The following is a 20710-nucleotide window of genomic DNA, read 5'->3' as shown; positions in this document are numbered from 1 at the left end:
AGTCAGAGATGAAAAGAAACTAAAATATAAGACCTTTGAAGAGTCTTATGAAGGAGCCCTAGGACACAGGACATCAGAACTAGAAAGGTCTTTAGAAACCAAGTATTCCTATTCCTACAATTTACAAATGAGAAAACTGAGTGCCTAAAAGGGGAAAAGATCTGTCCAAGGTCATGTAACTAAAGGGGTACACAATTTCAAAGAATGAAGCATATGTTGAGGCCAAAGAACATATGGTCAAAAGCAATGATGGGGCTTAGTCTCTGAAGTTAAAAGAGAAAAGAATAAAGAATGAATGGGGAGATGGTATGGACCACCAGGGAGAGAGTTAGAATACTCTGGGCAATATCTGAAAGAATGCACATACCTCTTCCTTCATCCCAGTTTCTAAGAGCAGCATTACACAGGCTTCGATGGGCAGCGCGATATCCCTCCCACTACGTTTCAGATGCTCTTCTAATGGAGTTCCAAAAGCAGGCTTTTCTGCCCATTTATCTGTAGCAGCATAAAATTTAAAAAAGGTAATCAACAATTTATATTTCCACAAATCCGTGTGCTTCCCCTACTACCAGAGATGAACTTCAGGAAATTAGTAGGATATACTAGGGGGTAGGGAACAAATAACTGTTCCAACTCATCTTTAAAGGCCCATCTTAAATGCCACTTCATTCATTAAGTGTTCCCTCACTTCAACTCTATCCAACCCCACTCCCAAGAAGACTATACTGCCTGTGGTCTTTCCCCCATCAAAAGAGAGCTTTGTACTTTTAAAATACAATTATGCTTTATTTCCTATTATCATCATTTGTGTCCATATTTATCTTCTTTAAATACAAAGACAACAAACATTCATTAAGTATCTACTGTGTACAAGGCCCTATTCTAGGTCCAGGGAAAAGACCAAGTGTAAATGGGCCATGGTCTCCCCACCTCATGGAAGTTATAATCTAGGGGCAGTATATGAAACATATGCTGTTAAGTTACATAAGAAGTACATGAGAAAGTTACAAAGCAAAGTTCTACTTCAGATGGGGATGGGGTAGTGGGAACAGGACAGGCTTGATGGAGGTGGTAGCATTTGAGTTAGACTTTAAAGGACGGTCAGAAATTCAGCAAGCAAAAAGGGCAGACAAAAGACATTCTAGAAACAAAGAACAGACTGAGCAGAGGCACAAAGATGTAAGAATGGAATGCAGACATGAGGGCAGAGCTGGACGGAACAGTCCAGTTTAGTTGGAAGGAGATGAAGCTCGAAGGGAGGAGAGTAAAACCAAATTTTGGAGAGCCTTAAATGCCACACAGAGGAGTCTGAATTTGACTCAGTAAGATAAAGAGCCACTGAAGGCTTATGAAACAAAAGAAACGAATCGCATGGTCCCACTCAGACATAAGAAAGATTATCCCTGCAGCATTGGATTAGAGGAGAAAGTGAAGGCAGTAAGACCTTAAAGAAAATATTCCATCAGTCCAAGGAAGAAGTCAAATAAAAGTGGTAGCAATGGGAATCTAGAGGACCTGGATACTAGACATGGTTGGAGGTGGAATCAATGGGCCTTAGTAATTGAATGTATGTGAGACATGAGAGAGGGGAAAGAATCAAAGAAAACGTCAAGATTATGAATGTTCACCTCATGAACTGGAGGTATGTCAGGCAGAAATGCTAGTTTAGAAGAAAAGAAAAATGAGCTTCATTTGGGAGAGATCAAATTTGATTGTTCCCCTCTGATAGCCAGTAAGCTACTTGCAGGTAGAACTGTCTATGCCTGTACTCCATAAGCACCTAGAAAAGCCCTGACACACAGGCAGACACTTAATAAATGCTTGTTGATTAATTAGTGGGATTCCCAGCTGGAGATGCTCTAAAAGGGTTGAGGATACATGTCTATAACTCAGGAGAGGTCAAATCTGATAGACTTGGGGGAGTGGGGTCATCTGCAAAGAAGTAGGATTTCAAACTATGGAAGTGAATGAGATTGTCAGGTAAGAAAAGTAGAAATAAGAGAAGAGGAATAAAGGATAGATTTTTAGGCCACAGAAATGCAGAACATGCAGAACTGGGAAAATTAATACTAGAACCAAGAGCAGAAACCTGGGTTCTAGTGTTGTCTTCATCCTTAACTCGCTATAACTTGGAGCACAGTTTTGTCCACTGTAGAATAAACACCCGAACTAAGGCTAAGATCATTTCCAGATCCGACATTATATAACCTTATGTTTTGGGTTGAAAGATACCAGCACTTTTTTCTCTACAAACAAATTTAGCACCAGCTTTTCAGTTAGAGGAAAGATATGTCTCAATATAGGTTATATTAGAGAGAAGTAAATAATTTTATAAAACTTAAAGGAGCACCAATCTCGATTCTATCTCTCCATAAGTCACTGAGTCTTCACATTTAAGATACCTCATACATTGAAACTGAGTTAAAAGGGATCTTAGAACAAAGACTATATGTAGTCAGAATTTTTAAAAAAAATCTTTAGAACAAAGGTTTTGGGGCTGGACTAGACCTTTACTAGTACACTCCTCAAAAGACTGATGGGCAGCTAGTGGTTGGGGATGTGGTTGCTGTAAAGATTCTGGGTCAAGTACAGATTATACTAGATGACCTTTTAAGAATTTCCCAACTTTCAGATTCAGTGATAGAATAGATTTCTGCTCAAGTAAAGCACATATAAGAAGGACTTTAAAGGCCCTCCCAACTCTGAAATTTTCTAATACTCTCTAACCCACAGAAAATGAAGTCCATTTGGATGGCACAAATTTTCAGAGTTGGTAAAAATTTTGTGTACTTGGTTGGGTCTTTGAAAAGTGATAAATGTCTATTTTAGCTCACTCCTGTTAATCCTGGTAGAGGGAAAATAATTCTCTAACAGAAATATGGTTCTGAAGGGCTTTAGTTCTGCACTATAATGAAATATATGGGGCTTGATCTTTACTTGGTCTTCCCCCACTCAAGCTGCCCTCCTATCTCTCTTCTCTTTCACAGTTAGACTCTTAAAGTTATCTATTACCTCCTCTTCTTTAACATCCATTCATTACTCTAATAATAGCCATCACTTGACAGAAAATGTTCTCCCCAAGTTTATCAGTAATTTCTTACCTACTAAATCCAAAGGCCTCTTTTCTCAGTCCTCAAACTACTTCAACTCTGCAACTTCTGACACTGCCTGTCATACTCTCCCTTCTTGGATAAGATGGCCTGGGATATAGTATCCTGATGATACTATTCATTCTCTTCTTCCCTGGTTTTCTATTTGATTTCTTTTGATTACTTCTTTTCAGCTGCCTTTCCTTTCTTCTGAAACCCAAGTATGGGGAGCCTCCAAAGCTGTGCCCTGGAGTCCCTTTTTCTATTCTATCCCTTCTCCCTGGGTGACCTCCTTAACTCTCATGGGTTCAATCATTATCCTAAGAGCTGATTTCCAAAACTTTCCCTTGTCTATCTCTATATTTCCAGCACCAAGTAAAGCACATTGCACACAAAAGGCAAGCTTAAAAGATGTTTGTGGGACTGAATTAAACTCATCAAGAGTTTTCAACATTAAGCTTGTAGAAATAAGAAGTGTATGGTACAAGAACTAGTTGTTGAAAAATCCTGATAGAAATACTTCATTCTTTTAAAAAAATACTTCATTCTTTTAAAAAAAAATGACAAACATGAAGTATTCATACCCTTAGCTAAATCTTAATGAGAACACTTAATGGGAATTTGAATTATGGTTACTTGGGTAAAAAAAAAAAAGCAGCCTTTAGCTATAAGCTATGAACCAACTCTCCTATATACAGACAGCCAGTGACCCAACGACCCTTAGAATAACCGAAGGTATGCAAATAAAGAATATCATGTCTCACAAAAGTCCAAAGCCCAACTAAAAGCAAGAGATTAAATGTTAACCACAGAATGATGGGGAAAAAAACAATTGTGAAAAAGCTTGAATAAATGGATAGGAAAGAAAAATAAAAGTGTAGGAAGGCATAGAAGATCCTCCGTGAACCTCTTACCCTAACAATGCCCTGCCCAACTAGGCTCAACTTTGACTGCACACATTGTCCTGAAGAAAATGCTGGGACTAGCTCCCAATGGGACACTAACCAGCAACCTTTATTCTTCCTACTCAAATAAGAATTTTTCAGTTTACAAAGGGATTTCTTCCCAAGTCATATGCAGCAAGTGTTGAAGTACAGTTATACCCATTTGGTAACTAAGGAAACTGAGGCTTACAGAAGTTAAATGTCTTGCTTCTTTGCTCCAAGGCCACAGTTCTTTCCATGACAAGACTTTCTCTCCTTAGGCAACTCAGCTCTGACTCTATGTTCTTGGAATAACACAAAGTTAAGTCTGGTTGCTTTTTCTCCTTCATCACATTCCTTTATCTAGAAACAATTCCTAAGACAATCACCAAAGGAGATGCTCTGTCATTTCAATTACTCAAGTAATATTTACTGGATGTCTACTATGGGGACAAGACACCATTCTAGGTGATGTGAGAGATACAAAGATGAAGAAGGCCTAGTCTTTACCCTCAAGGAACTGATGATTTAGTATGGAAGAGAGGACACACAGGCAAAGATAGGACACACAGGCAAAAATATAGGGCATATGTAGAAAGTACCAAATGGTTGTATAGACAGTATGTAAATCTTAGGATTTCTAAGAAAAATGAGGTCACTTTAGGCTTCAGTGGCCAGGAAAAGTTTCACAGAGGGAGAGGAATTTGAGCTGGGCTTTGAAGGATGGGTAAGAATCAGGATGGGAGGCAGGGTAGGAATTATGAGAGATAGGAAGGCATCAAAAAAAAAAAGATCATTTAACTTGTTATCAGGAAATTGCTAAATTGAGGCCAGAAAGTAAAAGACTTTGAATGCTAGGCTGACCACTTGATCCTAAAGTCCTCAGTGGAAAGTATTTTGGATTCATTGTAGAGCTAAGTAGCAGAGAGGATTGAACAGAAAGGGAGGAAAGGTATCATATGAGCTATTTTGTAACAAAAAGTCTTCAGTTCTTGATGGGATACAGAAGATAAGTAAAATTACTCTAAAGTTTTTAAGCCTGGGAGAATAGGCAAATATTAATGGCAGAGATGGATAAACTGGAATTTAAAAAAACAAAGAGTATTCTGTTTGGCTGGAGAGAAGGCATGATGGGATGAAGAAATAATATATTTTCCTATAAATATATTGAATTTGTGATGACAGCTGGAAATCCAGTTGAAATATAAGACTGAAAACTGTGAGAGAGGAGAGAGTCAGAAGTCTAGATTTGGAAATTATCAACATAAAGCAACAGAAGTCATGGCTATGGATGAGAGTTCTATGGGTCAGCATATACATACATCATTAAAACAACAATGATTTAATAAGCACCTGCTTTCTGCCATGCACTGATCTAGACATCAGAAATACAAATATAAAAAAAAATAAGTTCTTGCCCTAAAGAAACTTGTGTTCTACAGAGAGAATAGAGAGCCAAGGACTCAATCTAGGAAAATGCCTTCCTTTAAATGGCAAGACTGGAAAAATAGTCAGGAAATTAGGGAAGTCAGAGAATAGGCAGAGAAGTATGAAAGCAAAAAAATTCCCAGAAAGATAAAGGGGGGAAAAGGATTTTCAAAACCATGTAAATTCCTACAGAGAGGTCAAGTAGGATTATGTCACTTGGTGACCTTCAAGCAAGTAATTTAGGTGAAATAGTGGGAAAAATAAACCCACTTAGAGTGGGCTGGTCTAAAAAATGAGTAAGATTGGTAACCAAAAGAAGATCTCTGATAGAGTCCACTCATCTTTTAAGTCTAGCAATGAAACGAAAGAGAAATAGGAATGATTTTAGAGTACAGTAGGGTTGACTGAAGGCTTTTGCAGGGTAAGGAAAACTTGAATGTATGAGGTAGAGGCAGAGGGTAAGAAGCCAGGGAGATGAAACGGAAGATATGTCAGAGAAAGAGGTGGTGACTGAGAAATTAAACATGTCATTCCTGTGAGGCAGTGAGATCAGCGAGCTAGGTTTAACTTGGGGGAAAAGTACAAGCACCATCTATAATTAGGTGATCTTCTGAAAACATCTCCTGAGGGATGCCACAAAATGAGGAACACAGAGATGAGAGATGGCCATTCCAAATGTAGAATTTCCTAAATTCTCGTGAAGGACTCTCACCATCACCTATGAACACACTCATGAGATGTTCAGCTCCTTTCTCCTCTACACCTGAGACATCTACAAATCTAACTGATTACCTTGTGCTTCCTGTTAAGGCCTGTGGAGGGCACTGCTACTAGTCTTTTTCTGTGACGGGACCCATAACCTATCTTTCTGACTATTTCAAACAAATTGTATTCATATCATAAGCAGCAATGGTCACTAGTTTAAAACTTTACTTTGTTTCACTGATACACAGAATAGTACAGACTCTTGGGGTTAAGGTCAGTTCTGAGTCAATGTTCCTAACACTTATTAACCATGTAACCTTCAATAAGTTATAACCTCAAGTCTGTTTCCTCATCAATTTAATAGGGATAATATTATTTGCATTGGGTTGTTGTGAGGAAAATCACTTTGTTAAACTCTAAAGCTCTATAGAAATGTCAATTGCTACTTGCTCCAAGTGTTCTCCCAGTGATTACTGAACACTCCCAACATTCCTCATTAACCTCACTGGCCACAATCTGTGTGCACATGTCATTACTTCCTACATTTTGCCTGAAATAACATCTATAAACTACTTTTATGATAGTTTGTACTTTCTCAAATTCAGTTCACTATGCTAGTCTCCTGTTCTACCAACTTTACATTCATTTGTTCGCCACACACCAACAACTTAATATATATATATATATTTCTCAACATCACTATCACAGAGAAACTTGGAAATTTAGGTTATTTAAGAATTGAGCAGGGGGTCTTTTAGAAATCCATCTGATCTAAAGAAGAACGAGTGAGTGATTCATATTTGCCCTGAATCCATGAAGATCTTCCACTGTGATCAGCCAAGAACTCTAAACTGCCTAATCTGGAAAATTTACCATTGAGTTTTTATTTATTTATTTATTTGTGCGTTTAGGCAAAAAGCCTCAGACAAATCATAAGTCCACAATAACTTTCCTGAATTTAACAGATAAGCTTATATACTCAGGTTTAGAATTTAGATCCAGCTTAGCTCTACCAAACTAGCTATAGCTGAAAGATGAGTAAGTACTAACCTGATTCCAACCACCAATCTAAATGGGTATATATTAATTCATATCTGCTCTCTATCTGTCTCAGTCTGCCTGTTTGTGCCTATCTCCCTCCCTCTCTAAAATACACATATACACACACCTCACAGAAGTAATCTTCAATGTGAATGTCTCATAACTTGGGGGCATGATCTTCAGTCCTCCATGATGAGGGAGCAAGTATGTGATGTTCTTTGGGAAAGAAGTTCTTCATAAAGGCAGAAATACAGTAGAGAAGAAATAGCTATGATCTGGTCCTCACTAGGAAGATGAGACATCACTAGCTCTGCCAATGTATGATATTAATTTTTAGAACATTCCAAAAACTCCCAGGGTATCTCTCTAGGAAACTATGACTTGAAAGTTTCAATTCTAAGGTTAAAAACCAAAGCAATCCAACTATTAGATTCCAAAAAAGATAACACAATCACATACTTTCATCTACCTCAAGGAGGTGACAGAATAATACAGTGCTATTAAAAAAAAAAAAAGATGGTAGGTTTCAGAAAGATAACATGTTTTGTTAGTATGGTAAATCTATTTTTGGAAGGAATTAGAGTATGCAGCAGCAAGAGATGAAAAGTATATTGGGGGACAGCACTTCCCAGAACAAAAGTAGGCACTACTGTTAGGGACAGCATGCAAAGGAGGCAAAGTGAAGAAGACTGCAGAAAGGGCAAAGGCAGAGAGAAGATTCAGGCAAGAACACAAGTTACAGTTACATTACCTTGATGGGCCTGGATTTCAGGGAGGGCCTTTTCTAAGACAGCTAAGGCTTTTCTATGGTAATCTGCTTGGGCTTCTAATAACTGGGAACAGAACCCACATTCAAAAACAAAGGCAATGTTAGCGTTGATGAACACACTACAACATGGTTGAACAAAAAAATGTGATCTTTGTTTTCAATGGACAAAACATGGTGCAGGATTTCAAACAAAACAGAGTTCACTTTTGAAAAACTGGACATTTTGCAGAAGAAAAAATAAAGACATACCGTAACAAAGTATCTGGCATATTCTCCTTCTTTGGCCACAAAGTTATACATGTCTGCAGCAAGTTGATCCTGGATTAAGTAGAAGAAAGAATGTGATAAAACTTACAAAAATAATACTATCCTTTACACCCAATATTGTAATTGCTGAGAATAGACCCTGAAAATGTTACTAAAACAGAAAAGGGAGCTTTTATGTTCAAGGATTTTCATTGTGACATTATAAGAGAGAGCAAAAAGCTGGAAGCAACTTAAATTTCCAACCAAAAGGGAATTGTTACTAAACTGTGGAACATAAATACAATGAAATACTACAAAGCAATTACAAATGAAAAATATGAAGAATGTCAAGAAATCTGGAAAGATCATTATGAGATAATGCAAAACAAAAAAATAAGAAAGAAAAAGAAGTCCTAAAAGAATGGAGCACAATTTAATAGTGAGTATGTGAGAAAAAAGTAAATGAGAATGAATAGACAAAGAATCGTAGGCACAAATATAGAGGAAGTGACTAAAATGGTGTTATGATCCTAATTACATTCAGATTAACTTAAATGTGAATATCAGGAAAAATTAGACCTTTGTACTGACATTCAATGTTAATTCTCAATAAAACATATTTCTGTGATTATTTAGCTACTATACCTTGCATTGTTCTACTTTATTTGCAGCCTCATCCATCTCTTCTTTTAAAGAATCTATCTTTGATGGAAGTCCCTGAAAGTTAGTTCCTGAAGACTTGTGAGCCTGATTCCACCTGCAAATGAAAGAAGAATGAATCAAGGTTGGCCTTGTAAAACCAAACTTATAAAATGATGGATGATGCTGACAAACTTCTCACTGAACATCAAACCCACTGGAGCACATGCTATGTCCTGAAAAGTCTTCTTTCCTTGAGAATAAAAGTTCAGATTATATCTGAAAAAAGGTTGAGAAACAAGGAAAGCGGGGTAAATACCACCAAGGATAGCCAACTTTTAGGTCAAATTTGTTTTCTCTTAAAATATATTTTCTTCACAAATAATGTCATAAAATTATTCCTTTTTCTTACCTATAGGCATTACTGAAAGACTACATTTCTGTTCGTAAGTAACTAACCATTCCATTTTATCTCACTTTAATTTCTATTTTCAAACCCCATGTTACGATGAGTTCCTCTCTTATGAATCCATGCCTCCTATAATATACACCTTAATCATAGAAACAATTAATAATTTCATTGAAGAGAATGACAATGATGAGACACCATACTAAAATTTATGGGATACAGCCAAAGCAGTACTCAGGAGGAAATGTATATCCTCAAGTGCATATAATAACAAATTAGGGAGGGCAGAGGTCAATGAATTGGTCATGCAAATTAAAAAACTAGAAAGCAAACAAATTAAAAATCTCCAGATGAAAACTAAATTAGAAATCCTAAAAATTAAAGGAGAAATCAATAAAATTGAAAGAAAAAGAACTATTGAATTAATAAATAAGACTAGAAGCTGGCACTTTGAAATAAAAAAAGTAAAAAAGCAAATAAAAACAAATATAATATATACCTCAGGAATCCTTATCAAAATAGAACCTCAAGTTCCTGTATTTTAGACATCTTTTTTAAAAAAAGGATACATCACCGGCTTATCAGCTCTTTGGACACTAGCCTACTTTCTCTAGCTGAGTATGATGGCAACCAAAACAAAAGAGGTGGAAAAGTTCTACCATAGTGTTTCCTTGTGGAAAATATTATATTTGCTGCTGGGTACCACATTTTAGGAAGGCCAACAAAAAATTGAAATGCATCCAGATACAGGTGACTAAGATGGATGATGAGATATGAAATTATTGACACCTAAGACACAGCTGAAAGAATTTTAGATAGCTAGCTTAAAGAAAAAAACCTTAAGAGGAAGCATAATCGAAATCTTCAACTCCTTAAAGCAGTGATGGGCAAACTTTTTAAAGAGGGGACCAAAGGAAAGGAAATGATCATCTGTCAGTCTATTTCTAAGGCAACTCTTTTGAAGTTTCATTGTATTGTATCCTACTCATTGTATTATCAGATTAGGAATAATGTCACATGGCCACATAGAACATTTCAGGGCCCCCCCTTTCCCTGCATCTGGCCCGCAGGCCAAAGTTTGCCCATCACTGCCTTAAAGAATGGTCAGGGAGAAGAAACTTGGTTTGTGTGACTATAGAAAACAGAGCAATGGTTAGAAAGGGAGGCAGATTTGGGTTCAATGAGACAGAAAACCCTAACCAGAGCTGTTCAAAAGCAGAATGGGATGCTTTAAAAAAGTACTCTCTATCATGGAAAATCATTAGGTAGAAACATCCTCCTCTTTTCCTAGTTCAGTCCTTTCTAATCTCCTACTTCTAACCAAATTACAAATGACCAGATAAATAAGGTTTTTTCAGACTGTTTAAATTAAAAATTCACAAGCTGTAAATGATATCATAACAGCCTCATTTATAAGTAAATATGAGTTTAGGATCATAGCCTTCTGTTGATGAGGCCTTTATCTCTGTTATGATCTGGGTGGCTAAAGTTGCTAGAAACTTGAAGGAATAATACATTAACATTTTTTCAAAAAATCCTTCTATGGGGAAAGGTGGAGCATGAATCATGTAACCATATTAAAAATGAATATTAATAAATGTTAAAAAAAAATCCTTCTATGTTTACCTAGCTCTGACAGAATCCCAGTCTAAAACCAATTTAGAAAGTTGTTTCCTTTGTTTCTGAATGTTTGGGATATCCACCTGAAATAAAGAAGAAATGAAATGTTACCACTTTCAGGATTTTTAAGAAACTTCAAGATATTAATTTTAAAAGATGCATTTTAAATGTCTGCTAAAGTCCTCTAATGTCTCATTGTGGAGTAGAAGAAGATCCTGGATTGTTGAAAGCTAAGTCAGCAAACATTCCAACAGTCTAGGAAAAGCTTCAAGTACAAGTCTGGCAAATGGGTTATGTCTTTGCTCTCCAAAGACTAGCCTTGGGAAAGTCACATATCACTATGAAGTTTGTCTACAGATTAAGAGTATGTATTTGTTTGTGTATAATAGAGATATAGCTATATTTACAGATACATATCTGCAGATACAGACACACACCTATACATATAAAAAATATCTATAACAAGATAAACTACCTAACCCAATTTTCAGATATTCATGCTGAAGTGCATTGGCCTTTTTCTCCTTCAAAAAAGCAAAACTTTTTTTCATCATAAACTTTATTTCTTTACTACTATAATTCAAAATAACTTACCTCTGCAATATTACTCAGTGGTTCCATAATCTCTTTTTCAACAAAAACTTCATGTTGACTGAGTTCTTGAGCCAACAAATTCTGGGCCTCTCCACAAGATTCCAGCATTTTCCTTTAAAAGCAAAAACCCAAATAAATATATGCCATTAAGAAACTAAGTGGTACTGATAAATCAATACCACTATTAACTACATGTCTATATAAACAAAATACAAAGACTACAACGAAGATGAAAAGTACAAAAATAAAGGAGAACTGAATGCTGTGTAATTGTGACCAAATATGTCTCCAAGGAAAAGAAAATGTACCTTTTTATCTTTTCTGAGGAAGCAAGGTTTTCTACTATATATATTATCAGATTTAGGTGATTAAATTAGTTGTGTTAAATTGTTCCCTGCCTCTCTCTTTTTGTTTTATTCTTTGTTATAAAGTTTATCTGCTGACTACGAATGGGAGGGATATATTTGCAAAATAAAGTGATGAAAAAACAAAAGCATCTACATTTTTAAAAGATCTATGGAGGGGGCAGCTGGGTAGCTCAGTGGATTGAGGGCCAGGCCTGGAGACAGGAGGTCCTGGGTTCAAATACGACCTCAGACACTTCCCAGCTGTGTGACCCTGGGCAAGTCACTTGACCCCCATTGCCTACCCTTACCAATCTTCCACCTATAAGTCAATACACAGAAGTTAAGGGTTTAAAATTAAAAAAAAAAAAAAAAAAAAAAAAGATCTATGGAATTCTATTCTCTAAAAATCCTGCTACAATACTTCATCATGGTACAGAAGGACATAATGCTGAATTCATGAAAGCTATGTTAGCATTGCAAAAGCTCATACATTCTTTGACCCTTGCTATATGAGAAACATAAAAATACAATGATTTTCAGTAGCCAGTGATTCAGATTCTTCTTTTTTCTTGCTGTTGCAAAATTGGCAGAACTGAAGGAATAAAACTATATCCATATTATCTGGCTAGAAATAAAACCAAGCAACATGAAGGAGTTGCAGTTAAAAGGAAGGATGGCTCACAGTTTCCCTTCAGAGTCGTGAAGGGTCTAGCAGTGTGGCTAAAAGCAACAAGAAATCTCAACTTTACAAGACCCTTGTTCAACTTGCATTACATTCCTAAGGATACATATTGGCCAAGAGAACACTTTGAATTCAGCTACAGATTTACACACGAACATTTGTCAAATATGGTGAAGAAGACTGCACAGGTCCATAGATGTGAAATTGGAAAAGACTTTCAAGTCATGCTGTCCAAACTCCTCATTTTATGTTTAAAGAAAAGGAAGCCTGGAAAGGTGAAATGACTTGTCCAAAGTCATTCAGATCATGTGCCAGAGTTGCAATTTAACACCCACAGGTCTTCACTTTTCATCCCATTGTTCCAAGTTGCCTTTGAGTTCTATGAAGAACTCTATGAAGATCTTCTAAATCTAGGATTCAACATGTACTCAATGACTTCCACGAAAATGTGAGCACACAGAGGACGTATCCCCTTCACACACAATGGAAAATATGGCTCAGGACAAAGAAATAAGAATAAAGGCCTATAGAGAATCAAAAGCAAGAATATGTATGTGTATAAATATGTAGAAAATAAAATACACACATATATACATTAAGAAGATGGTTGGAAGATAGACCTGAATATTAAATATTTTTAATTGTATTTATATCTTACAACAATTTATATCTTACAAAACAATGAGTTACTGATGATATCTGTACCAGAAATTAAAAGAAGGTAAGACATTGCATGCAAATATAACAATTCGAACCTAACCAAAATAAAGCTGCTGACCCTGAAAAATGGACAAAAATAGATTCTGACTGATTTCCATCACTTAGAGAAGCCTAACTTGGACAAAACAAGCACCTCAAGGAGGAAGTTAAAAAACTAAACTGAAACCACCTCACTCAATAAACTTAAACTCTTTGTTAAGTAAAGAAACAGAGTAGTCAAGAGCAACACCAACTTAGGGTACAAGTTCACTCGCAAAATATCAAAAGGTGAAGATAGAAAAGTTTATATAGTATCTCAAAAAAAATGACAAGCAGTGGAAATGAGAAAGAACTTAGAAATGGCTCGATGTGAGAACCAACTAATAATCTAAATCATCCTAATAATATTTATAAATGAAACTGGAAGGACAACAACCAAAAGAAGTGAAACTGAACAGAATGACCAAGTTCTCTAGTGAATTATTCTCATCACTGATAGCAGTGGAACAACTACATTTGGACTTGAATATTGCTATAGTTTACTTAACTATATAAGGAAGTAGAAATCATACAAGAAAATGAAGTTGGGAAAAATAGTTGAACCTTCACTTCCTCTTGGTAGCTATAGGTATTGAATAAATAAAAACCACACAGGTGGAAATTTTGCATGACTATTTTTCTTTGTGACAAATGATGATTCTTGGGAGGAAAGAGAAGATATTGTGCTGAAGGCAACATAATGTTAAAGGCAGGAATCAATTTCAAGATATTTCAAATGTTACTCTAAAAGAGTATGAAAAAAAATCTTATAAATAAGGACAATAATAATAGCTCATAAGGCATATACCTCAGGTGCGATGAAAGCATCAAATGAGATAAGATATATAAAATACTTTGTAAACCTCAAAGCATTTTTTTTATGTCCATTATTACTCCCCAATATGTTTGCCTTCTAAAATCTGTTCTTTTTCTCTCTGGATTTCTATTTAAAGAGAAATATATACAAACATTAGAGAAAAATGCCACTTTAAAGATTCTTCTTCAGCAAAGTGTCTGCCACGCATTTAAAGATCAAACAAGGTTTCATGCTAGATGGAACCAGGGAAATAACTTTGTTCAATGACTGACATTAAGTGAGGCTTAAAAGAGGGAAACAAACATTTGTCAAAGGTATTCACCACTGTCACAGGGATAATCTTTGGTAGACCATCTCTAGATGGTGAGGTTCCACATGATACCATTTGTAGAAGATATTGGGCTGATTGCATCAAGCCCCAAAACATCACCCAGTCCCCTCGCTGAATAGATTTGAAAATGCAGATGTATATTGTTGAGCCAGGAAGCAAATGGTCTAAGGAAGTATAATTCTGCTTAGACTAAGAATGATGAGGAAGTTATTGGCAGAAGAAATAGGTGATGAATATGGAGCACCTAGGAAATATCCCCAAAGGAATAGAAATGAGAATGAGAATGGGAAAATAAACTGGAGGGTGATAAGGGAGGGAAAGGTAGTCAGTCAGTTAGTCAACTAGCATTTAATAAACACCTACTATGTGCCAGGCACTGTGCTTAAATTCTAGGATTAAAAAGAAAAGACAGTCCTGCTCTCAAGGAGTTTATTTTCTAAAACCGAAATGACTTACACGAAACTGATACAGAGTGAAGTGAGCAGAACCAGGAAAACATCATACACAATAAAACAGCAGCATTGTACAATGATCAGCTATGAATGACTTAGCTATTCTTAGCAATATAGTGATCCAAGACAATCCTCAAGGACTCATGATGAAAAACGCCATCAACCTCCAGAAAAAGAATTGATGGGTGTCTGAATGCAGACCAAAACTCACTATATTTTCACTTTCTTTCTTCATTTTTTTTGTTTGTGTTCTCTTCACAAAATGATTAATATGGAAAAATAGTTAACATTTTTGCCCATATAAAATTTATATCAGATTGCTTGCTGTCTCAAAGAGGGAGGAGGGAGAGAATTTGGCTCAAATTAAAAAAGAAACAATCCAAGGGTTAAAAAATGTTTCTACATATAATTGAAGAAAAAATAAATTATTATTGAAAAGCAAATAAAACAAAAAATTTTAAAGGAATTTATATTCTAATAGGAGATAACATATTAACAACTATGTATAAAGAGGATAAACTGGAGATAATCACAGAAAGAAGGCACTAGCATTAAGGAGCCTGGGAAAAGCTTATTGCAAAAGATGAGACTTTAACTGAGACTTGAAGGAAACCAGGGAAGTAAGAAGGTGCAAATGAGGAGAAAGAGTTTCAGGCATAGGGGATGTCTGAAAATGTCTAGAGTCCCAAGATATGGAGTGAGGTGCAAAGGACGTCAAAGGAAATTCAAGGAAAAATGGACTGAGGATTCTAAGTAAAGCCTATGTTATCAGCTGACGAAACTGGATAGAAAGAATTTCCTAGGGTTGGAGACATGAACATAGTTGAGCAGGTGATATGAGGAGTCTTAACACTGACATGATCTCAACTAGAGAATCTAAGAAAGGTGAACTTAGAAACCAAATCATGAAGAACCTTAAGGGCATATGGAACATGATGACAAGTGGTACACAAGAATGGGTCAGTATTTTTAAAAATGGGTTCTCATTCTTGTGGCAAGTGGTATAACTTGGCACCTTAAAACTAAGTTAAGCTGATGGATGATCCAAAATTATGCTGATGATATCCTTCAATTGTATACAGCAGGCATCATTTAGGATAGAAGAAGGTAAACCTGTGTGATTCTTAACCTTTCATTATGGCAAGAACCTATCATTATTTAAATCATTCTTTGACTCTTCCCAATTTCCACCTCTCTCCTGCAGAGGCAATAGATATTCGTTTTTTAGTTAGAGTGGATTAAAAGTCATCATGTTTTGAGAATGTTGCAACATTTGACCTGCCTAACAAGAGGCCCATTATAGTGGTGTTAATGAAACCAGGGCAAGGAAAACTTATTTTCAAGGTAACAGATCTCTAACATGTAGCGAATCACCAATCAAAATGAATACAATAAGCAGAGCAGTTATAGCAGTCAAGAGCAGAGAAGGGAAGAGTTTAAGAAGTCTCCTTTGAAGAGGCAGGCACAATGGACATACAAACTGTTATTAATGATGGTTTCAATTTTTCCAGCTATGGGCATGAGATCACTTATGTTTATTAAAATTATTCCCCCTCCAATGTGCCCCAGTGGAAGAAAAGGAACCCCTCAGGTGTGCTCTAGCCAGCCTTCCTTCACAATTCAGTAAGAATGCAACTCACATTTCCAAGCTGTCCTTATGATGACATCCCTCATGAGGTGGGCATTACAATTCTCATTTTACAGTTAGTGAAGCTCGGAGAAGTTAAGTGGCTTGTATGTAGTCACACAGCACTCTAAGACTAGTGATCTTTCCCAAAGTGCTCCCAGATCAGTTCCCATCCCAGGCCAGTTGCCTTTCTTGCCAGCTTTCTCTAGTACGGCTCTTTCACACAGCTCATTCAGTATGAAGTCACCTTTCCTTGTCTTGCTACTCAGCTCATCCCCCTAAAGAATAACACCTCTTCTCTTTCTATAGCAACATGCCAGCACTCTCGTCAATTTGCAGAGGTAGCTGCAGTCTATATGTGGCCCCATTTTCCTTCATGGAACTTCATTTTTTAGAATCATATGAATGCTTACCCCAAAAGAGATTCTTCAAGCTGGGTAGATGCTTCCTGCATATTTTGAGCAAGGGCAGTCAAAGGGAGTTTTTTCTGTAAAGCAAAAGCATATTTTTGCTTCATTATTACTCAGCAACACTTTATTTTTTAAAAATTAACTAATTTGTTGTTTTTATATCACCTTCACTTCTAAATATGATGTTCCCTCCCTTCCCCATACAAAGAAGAAAAGAAGAAAAAGAAGAAACATTTCAGTAAAACTAATCAATACATCAAGCCAACAGTACATGCAGCGTTCTGTTGTCTTCCAATCCTGCAGAGAGGAGACATTCAGAAGGCACTTCCACCAACTTTTACTTTTTATGTACTCTCATATCTCATACTTTAAGAGATTCGAAATCACAGAATTTTAGGGCCAAATGAAACCTTAGTACATAGGCTTTTAGAACCCGACAGCCACTAGAATAGGATACACAGAACATTAGAGCTTTATGAGTTAAAGAGATAAAGGCCCTGGAGACCATATAGTCTGATCCTCACATTTTACAGAGGAAAAAACTGAGGCTCAGAAAGAAGAAGTGAATTGTACAAGATCTCATGTACTATTATTATTATTATTATTATTATTATTATTATTATTATTATTATTATTATTATTAGAGATAGGGTTGGAATCTAGTTTTCCTAACCTGAAGTTAAGGGCTTCTTCAACCATATACAATCTCCATTTTATGTATACAAGTGAAGCCAACATTTCTGGGGAAAAATTCAAACCAAAAAATTTAAGACCCTTTCTATGTGGCAGGGGACTGATACAAAGAAAGCCTTGATAAGAAATCTCAAACATCTTATCCATCTCTATCTATTACATATTTACTTTTCCTATTACTATTACTTATTAGTAATAAAGATATTTATATGATCAATATTAGCAAATTCTTTTTCTAGTCTTAAAGGTTTAGAAAGCACTTTCTCAAAATCAACACTGGGGCATGCAGTGAAAATATTATTAATACCCAAAAGATAACAAGACTCAGAGGTTAAAGTGACATGCCCCTGGTAAATAAAGTGTTGATACCCTTCAAAGGTGAACCTTCAAGGTTTGAATGCCACTACCTTGATAAAGTCTGCCCTAATTACCAGAAGTGAAAGTACAAATGTTAAGGTACTGTAGAAATGTGAATATTATGATGAAGACTCGATGTTTCTTGGTATATTCAGAAGAAAATGAAATGAGTAAAATGCTGGACTTATGAAAGATGGATCTGAAATTCATTTGTGCCACTTTGTAATATCACCTTGAAAGCAAGCCACTCTGTGTCTGTTTCCTAATTTGTAAAATGAGTAGGGTAGACAATGCAATTACTGAGGTCTCTTTCTGGACCTAAAACTCTTCTGAACCATGTCCTAGGGCCCTTCTAATTCTAATATTTTATGTTCTATATTCTAAGGCCATTTCTAACATTAACATCTTATATCTCAAGTCTCTACAGTTGACATTTGTGTACTATGGCTCCCTTTCAGCTCTAACAAGTGTTGAGAATTCCTAAAAACATGCGAGTTGGATATACAGTCTCTATTGTCCTATCTAGATCTAAATTCTTTGATCTATCATCATGTTTATCATATCCAGTTCTAACATTGTATATTCTATGTTCCAAAATGGTTTGTAGCATTTACATTCTAGAGCTAAGCTCCTTTCTAGTGAGACATTCTGTGTTTTGTGGTTTCCTTCAGAAACTGACATTCTCTGAGTTTGTGAAAGTTAAATTGGGCTAGATTAGAGCTGTCAAATGTGTGCCAATCTCCTACTCCCACCCCCAACCAGGTTAAAATGTAATTTGGAAATATTTAACAAAATTAAAAAAAATACAAAAGAACAAAGTCATTGTTAATAAATGGCTTTTCAAGTCAATCTGCATCTACAGGGACCCTTAAGTTTTATTTTTTTTTTTTTTTTTTTTTTTAAGATTTTTTTTTTTTATTTTAAACCCTTAACTTCTGTGTATTGACTTATAGGTGGAAGAGTGGTAAGGGTAGGCAATGGGGGTCAAGTGACTTGCCCAGGATCACACAGCTGGGAAGTGTCTGAGGCCGGATTTGAACCTAGGACCTCCCGTCTCTAGGCATGGCTCTCAATCCACTGAGCTACCCAGCTGCCCCCGACCCTTAAGTTTTAGTTTAGTTTAGTGCCCTCATTTCTATTTGAGTTCAATACCACTAAACTAAATTATCTTCGTGCCCTCTAGCTCTAATGCTCTACGATCCTACGATTAACTTTCCCATGTACAAATGACTATTATTGGAAGGCTAATTAGGCTCGTAAGATTTAATTTTCATGTATAATCTCAGAATTTATAAAGTAAGGAGTAGAACTGCCAGATGGATTACAATGCATGAGAATGAAAGCAACCTCTGTGCTCAGCTGGTGTTGTGTGGGAACTCCAGGGTTCCACTGAACTGAATAAGTCCATTCTTTTCTGTCCATGACAAATGTTAACCCAGTCTTTCAAAACACCTATCATCGAAGAGGAAGGAGACAATGCAAGTGAGTAGGGCTCAGGATACAACAGCACTGTCAGCACAAGGAATGTTACTGTTGTTAAAGGGTCACGTTCCAAAGCTTCTTACTGGTTCGAAACAGCAACATGTGGGGTAGCTCCACACCTTCTATTCTAGAATTGTACTGACTTCAGGGCAAGGTACCTGATCAAGAGGAAAGAGAAATGCAGAGATGAAAGCAAACACATCTCTGAAAGGTCAAATACTTACATGTCGCTTATCCAAATCTGTGCCAAACTGGCCTTGGAAACATGCTAACAGGCGCTTGTGGGAATGATGGCACACCGACCGAACTGTATCAAGCCGTCTCTCAATCTATCAAGAGGAAAAAAAGTTACTTTCTCACTCTCAGTGAGTCTGCTTTTTAAAAATTTATTTATTAAATCTGTGTTTGCATAGCAAAAGTTAGTGATATCAGAGATCTGTGTGGTGAGCATCTACTCTCCTGTGAAGCAATCCCTTACCACAGTTAATGTGAATAGGTAGGAACTGAATTAATTCAATTCAAACATATATTAAAGCCACTTATGTGCCACAATAAACAGCATTATGGTAGGCTAGGGTATTCCCAAGACAAAAACAAACCCTCAAAAAAGTATTACTCTCAAGGAATTTACATTCTACTAGAAAACAAAACATGTAGATAACTAAGTAAATGCAAGATTAATTTGAATGAATACTTGTAAATTACTGCTATTCTAGTTTGCCTATCTTCAATTTGACCAGGTATTTCCACTTAAAAATTTTATAATACCTAGTAATCCCTACTAATAGGGCTAAGGACTGGATCTATAATTTCACTGGTGTAGGCAGGTGAGGAAATTCCCTCTTATCAATCTAAGTTAGTATTTCTGCTGAAACTTCTATATAGTCTCAGAGTTGCCAAGAGCACTGAGAAGTTAAATAACTTTCCCACAGTCAAAGAGCCAGTAAATGTCAAGAGCAGGTATTGAACTGAGGCCTTTCTGTCTTGAAGGCTGGTTCTCCATCCCCTTTGTATTAAGCCTCTCTCCTATCCATAACAGTAAAGAAAGATCTCAACACCTACAGAATATGAAGAAACCTCTAGAGTTGGATATCTAATAAGTCAACCTATGCCCCAAACACAGTCCTGTGATCAGTTCAGTTCAAACATTTAGTATATACAAAGTCATATATTCTGAAACAAGGACAACTGTCATTTATATGGCCCTTTATATTTTTATATTGAACGCAACAGTTCCGTGAGGCAGGCAAAACAATTATAATGTAAGTGGCATTTTACAGGTGAGGAAAATGTGACTTGGGAACATGTGTG

General features: G+C 36.3%; 1 protein-coding gene across 1 annotated transcript in view; it reads right to left on the bottom strand.

Moving 5' to 3' along the window:
- The window catches only part of ARHGAP17 (Rho GTPase activating protein 17), a 48581-nt gene extending 28885 nt beyond the window's left edge, over positions 1-19696 (bottom strand). Inside the window, exons 1-8 of the mRNA XM_044658196.1 lie at positions 19624-19696; positions 16871-16944; positions 11464-11575; positions 10876-10952; positions 8847-8958; positions 8205-8273; positions 7938-8019; positions 368-495 (exon numbers count right to left, since the gene is read on the bottom strand). Coding sequence (XP_044514131.1) covers positions 368-495; positions 7938-8019; positions 8205-8273; positions 8847-8958; positions 10876-10952; positions 11464-11575; positions 16871-16911 — 621 coding nt within the window. The 5' untranslated portion in view covers positions 16912-16944; positions 19624-19696. The remainder of the gene's footprint in view (positions 1-367; positions 496-7937; positions 8020-8204; positions 8274-8846; positions 8959-10875; positions 10953-11463; positions 11576-16870; positions 16945-19623) is intronic.
- Between the last annotated feature and the right edge of the window lie 1014 nt (positions 19697-20710).

The sequence above is a fragment of the Gracilinanus agilis genome, chromosome 1 (assembly GCF_016433145.1).
Source record: "Gracilinanus agilis isolate LMUSP501 chromosome 1, AgileGrace, whole genome shotgun sequence".
Taxonomy (NCBI): Eukaryota; Metazoa; Chordata; class Mammalia; order Didelphimorphia; family Didelphidae; genus Gracilinanus; species Gracilinanus agilis.
This window is presented reverse-complemented; position numbering and strand designations above follow the sequence as displayed.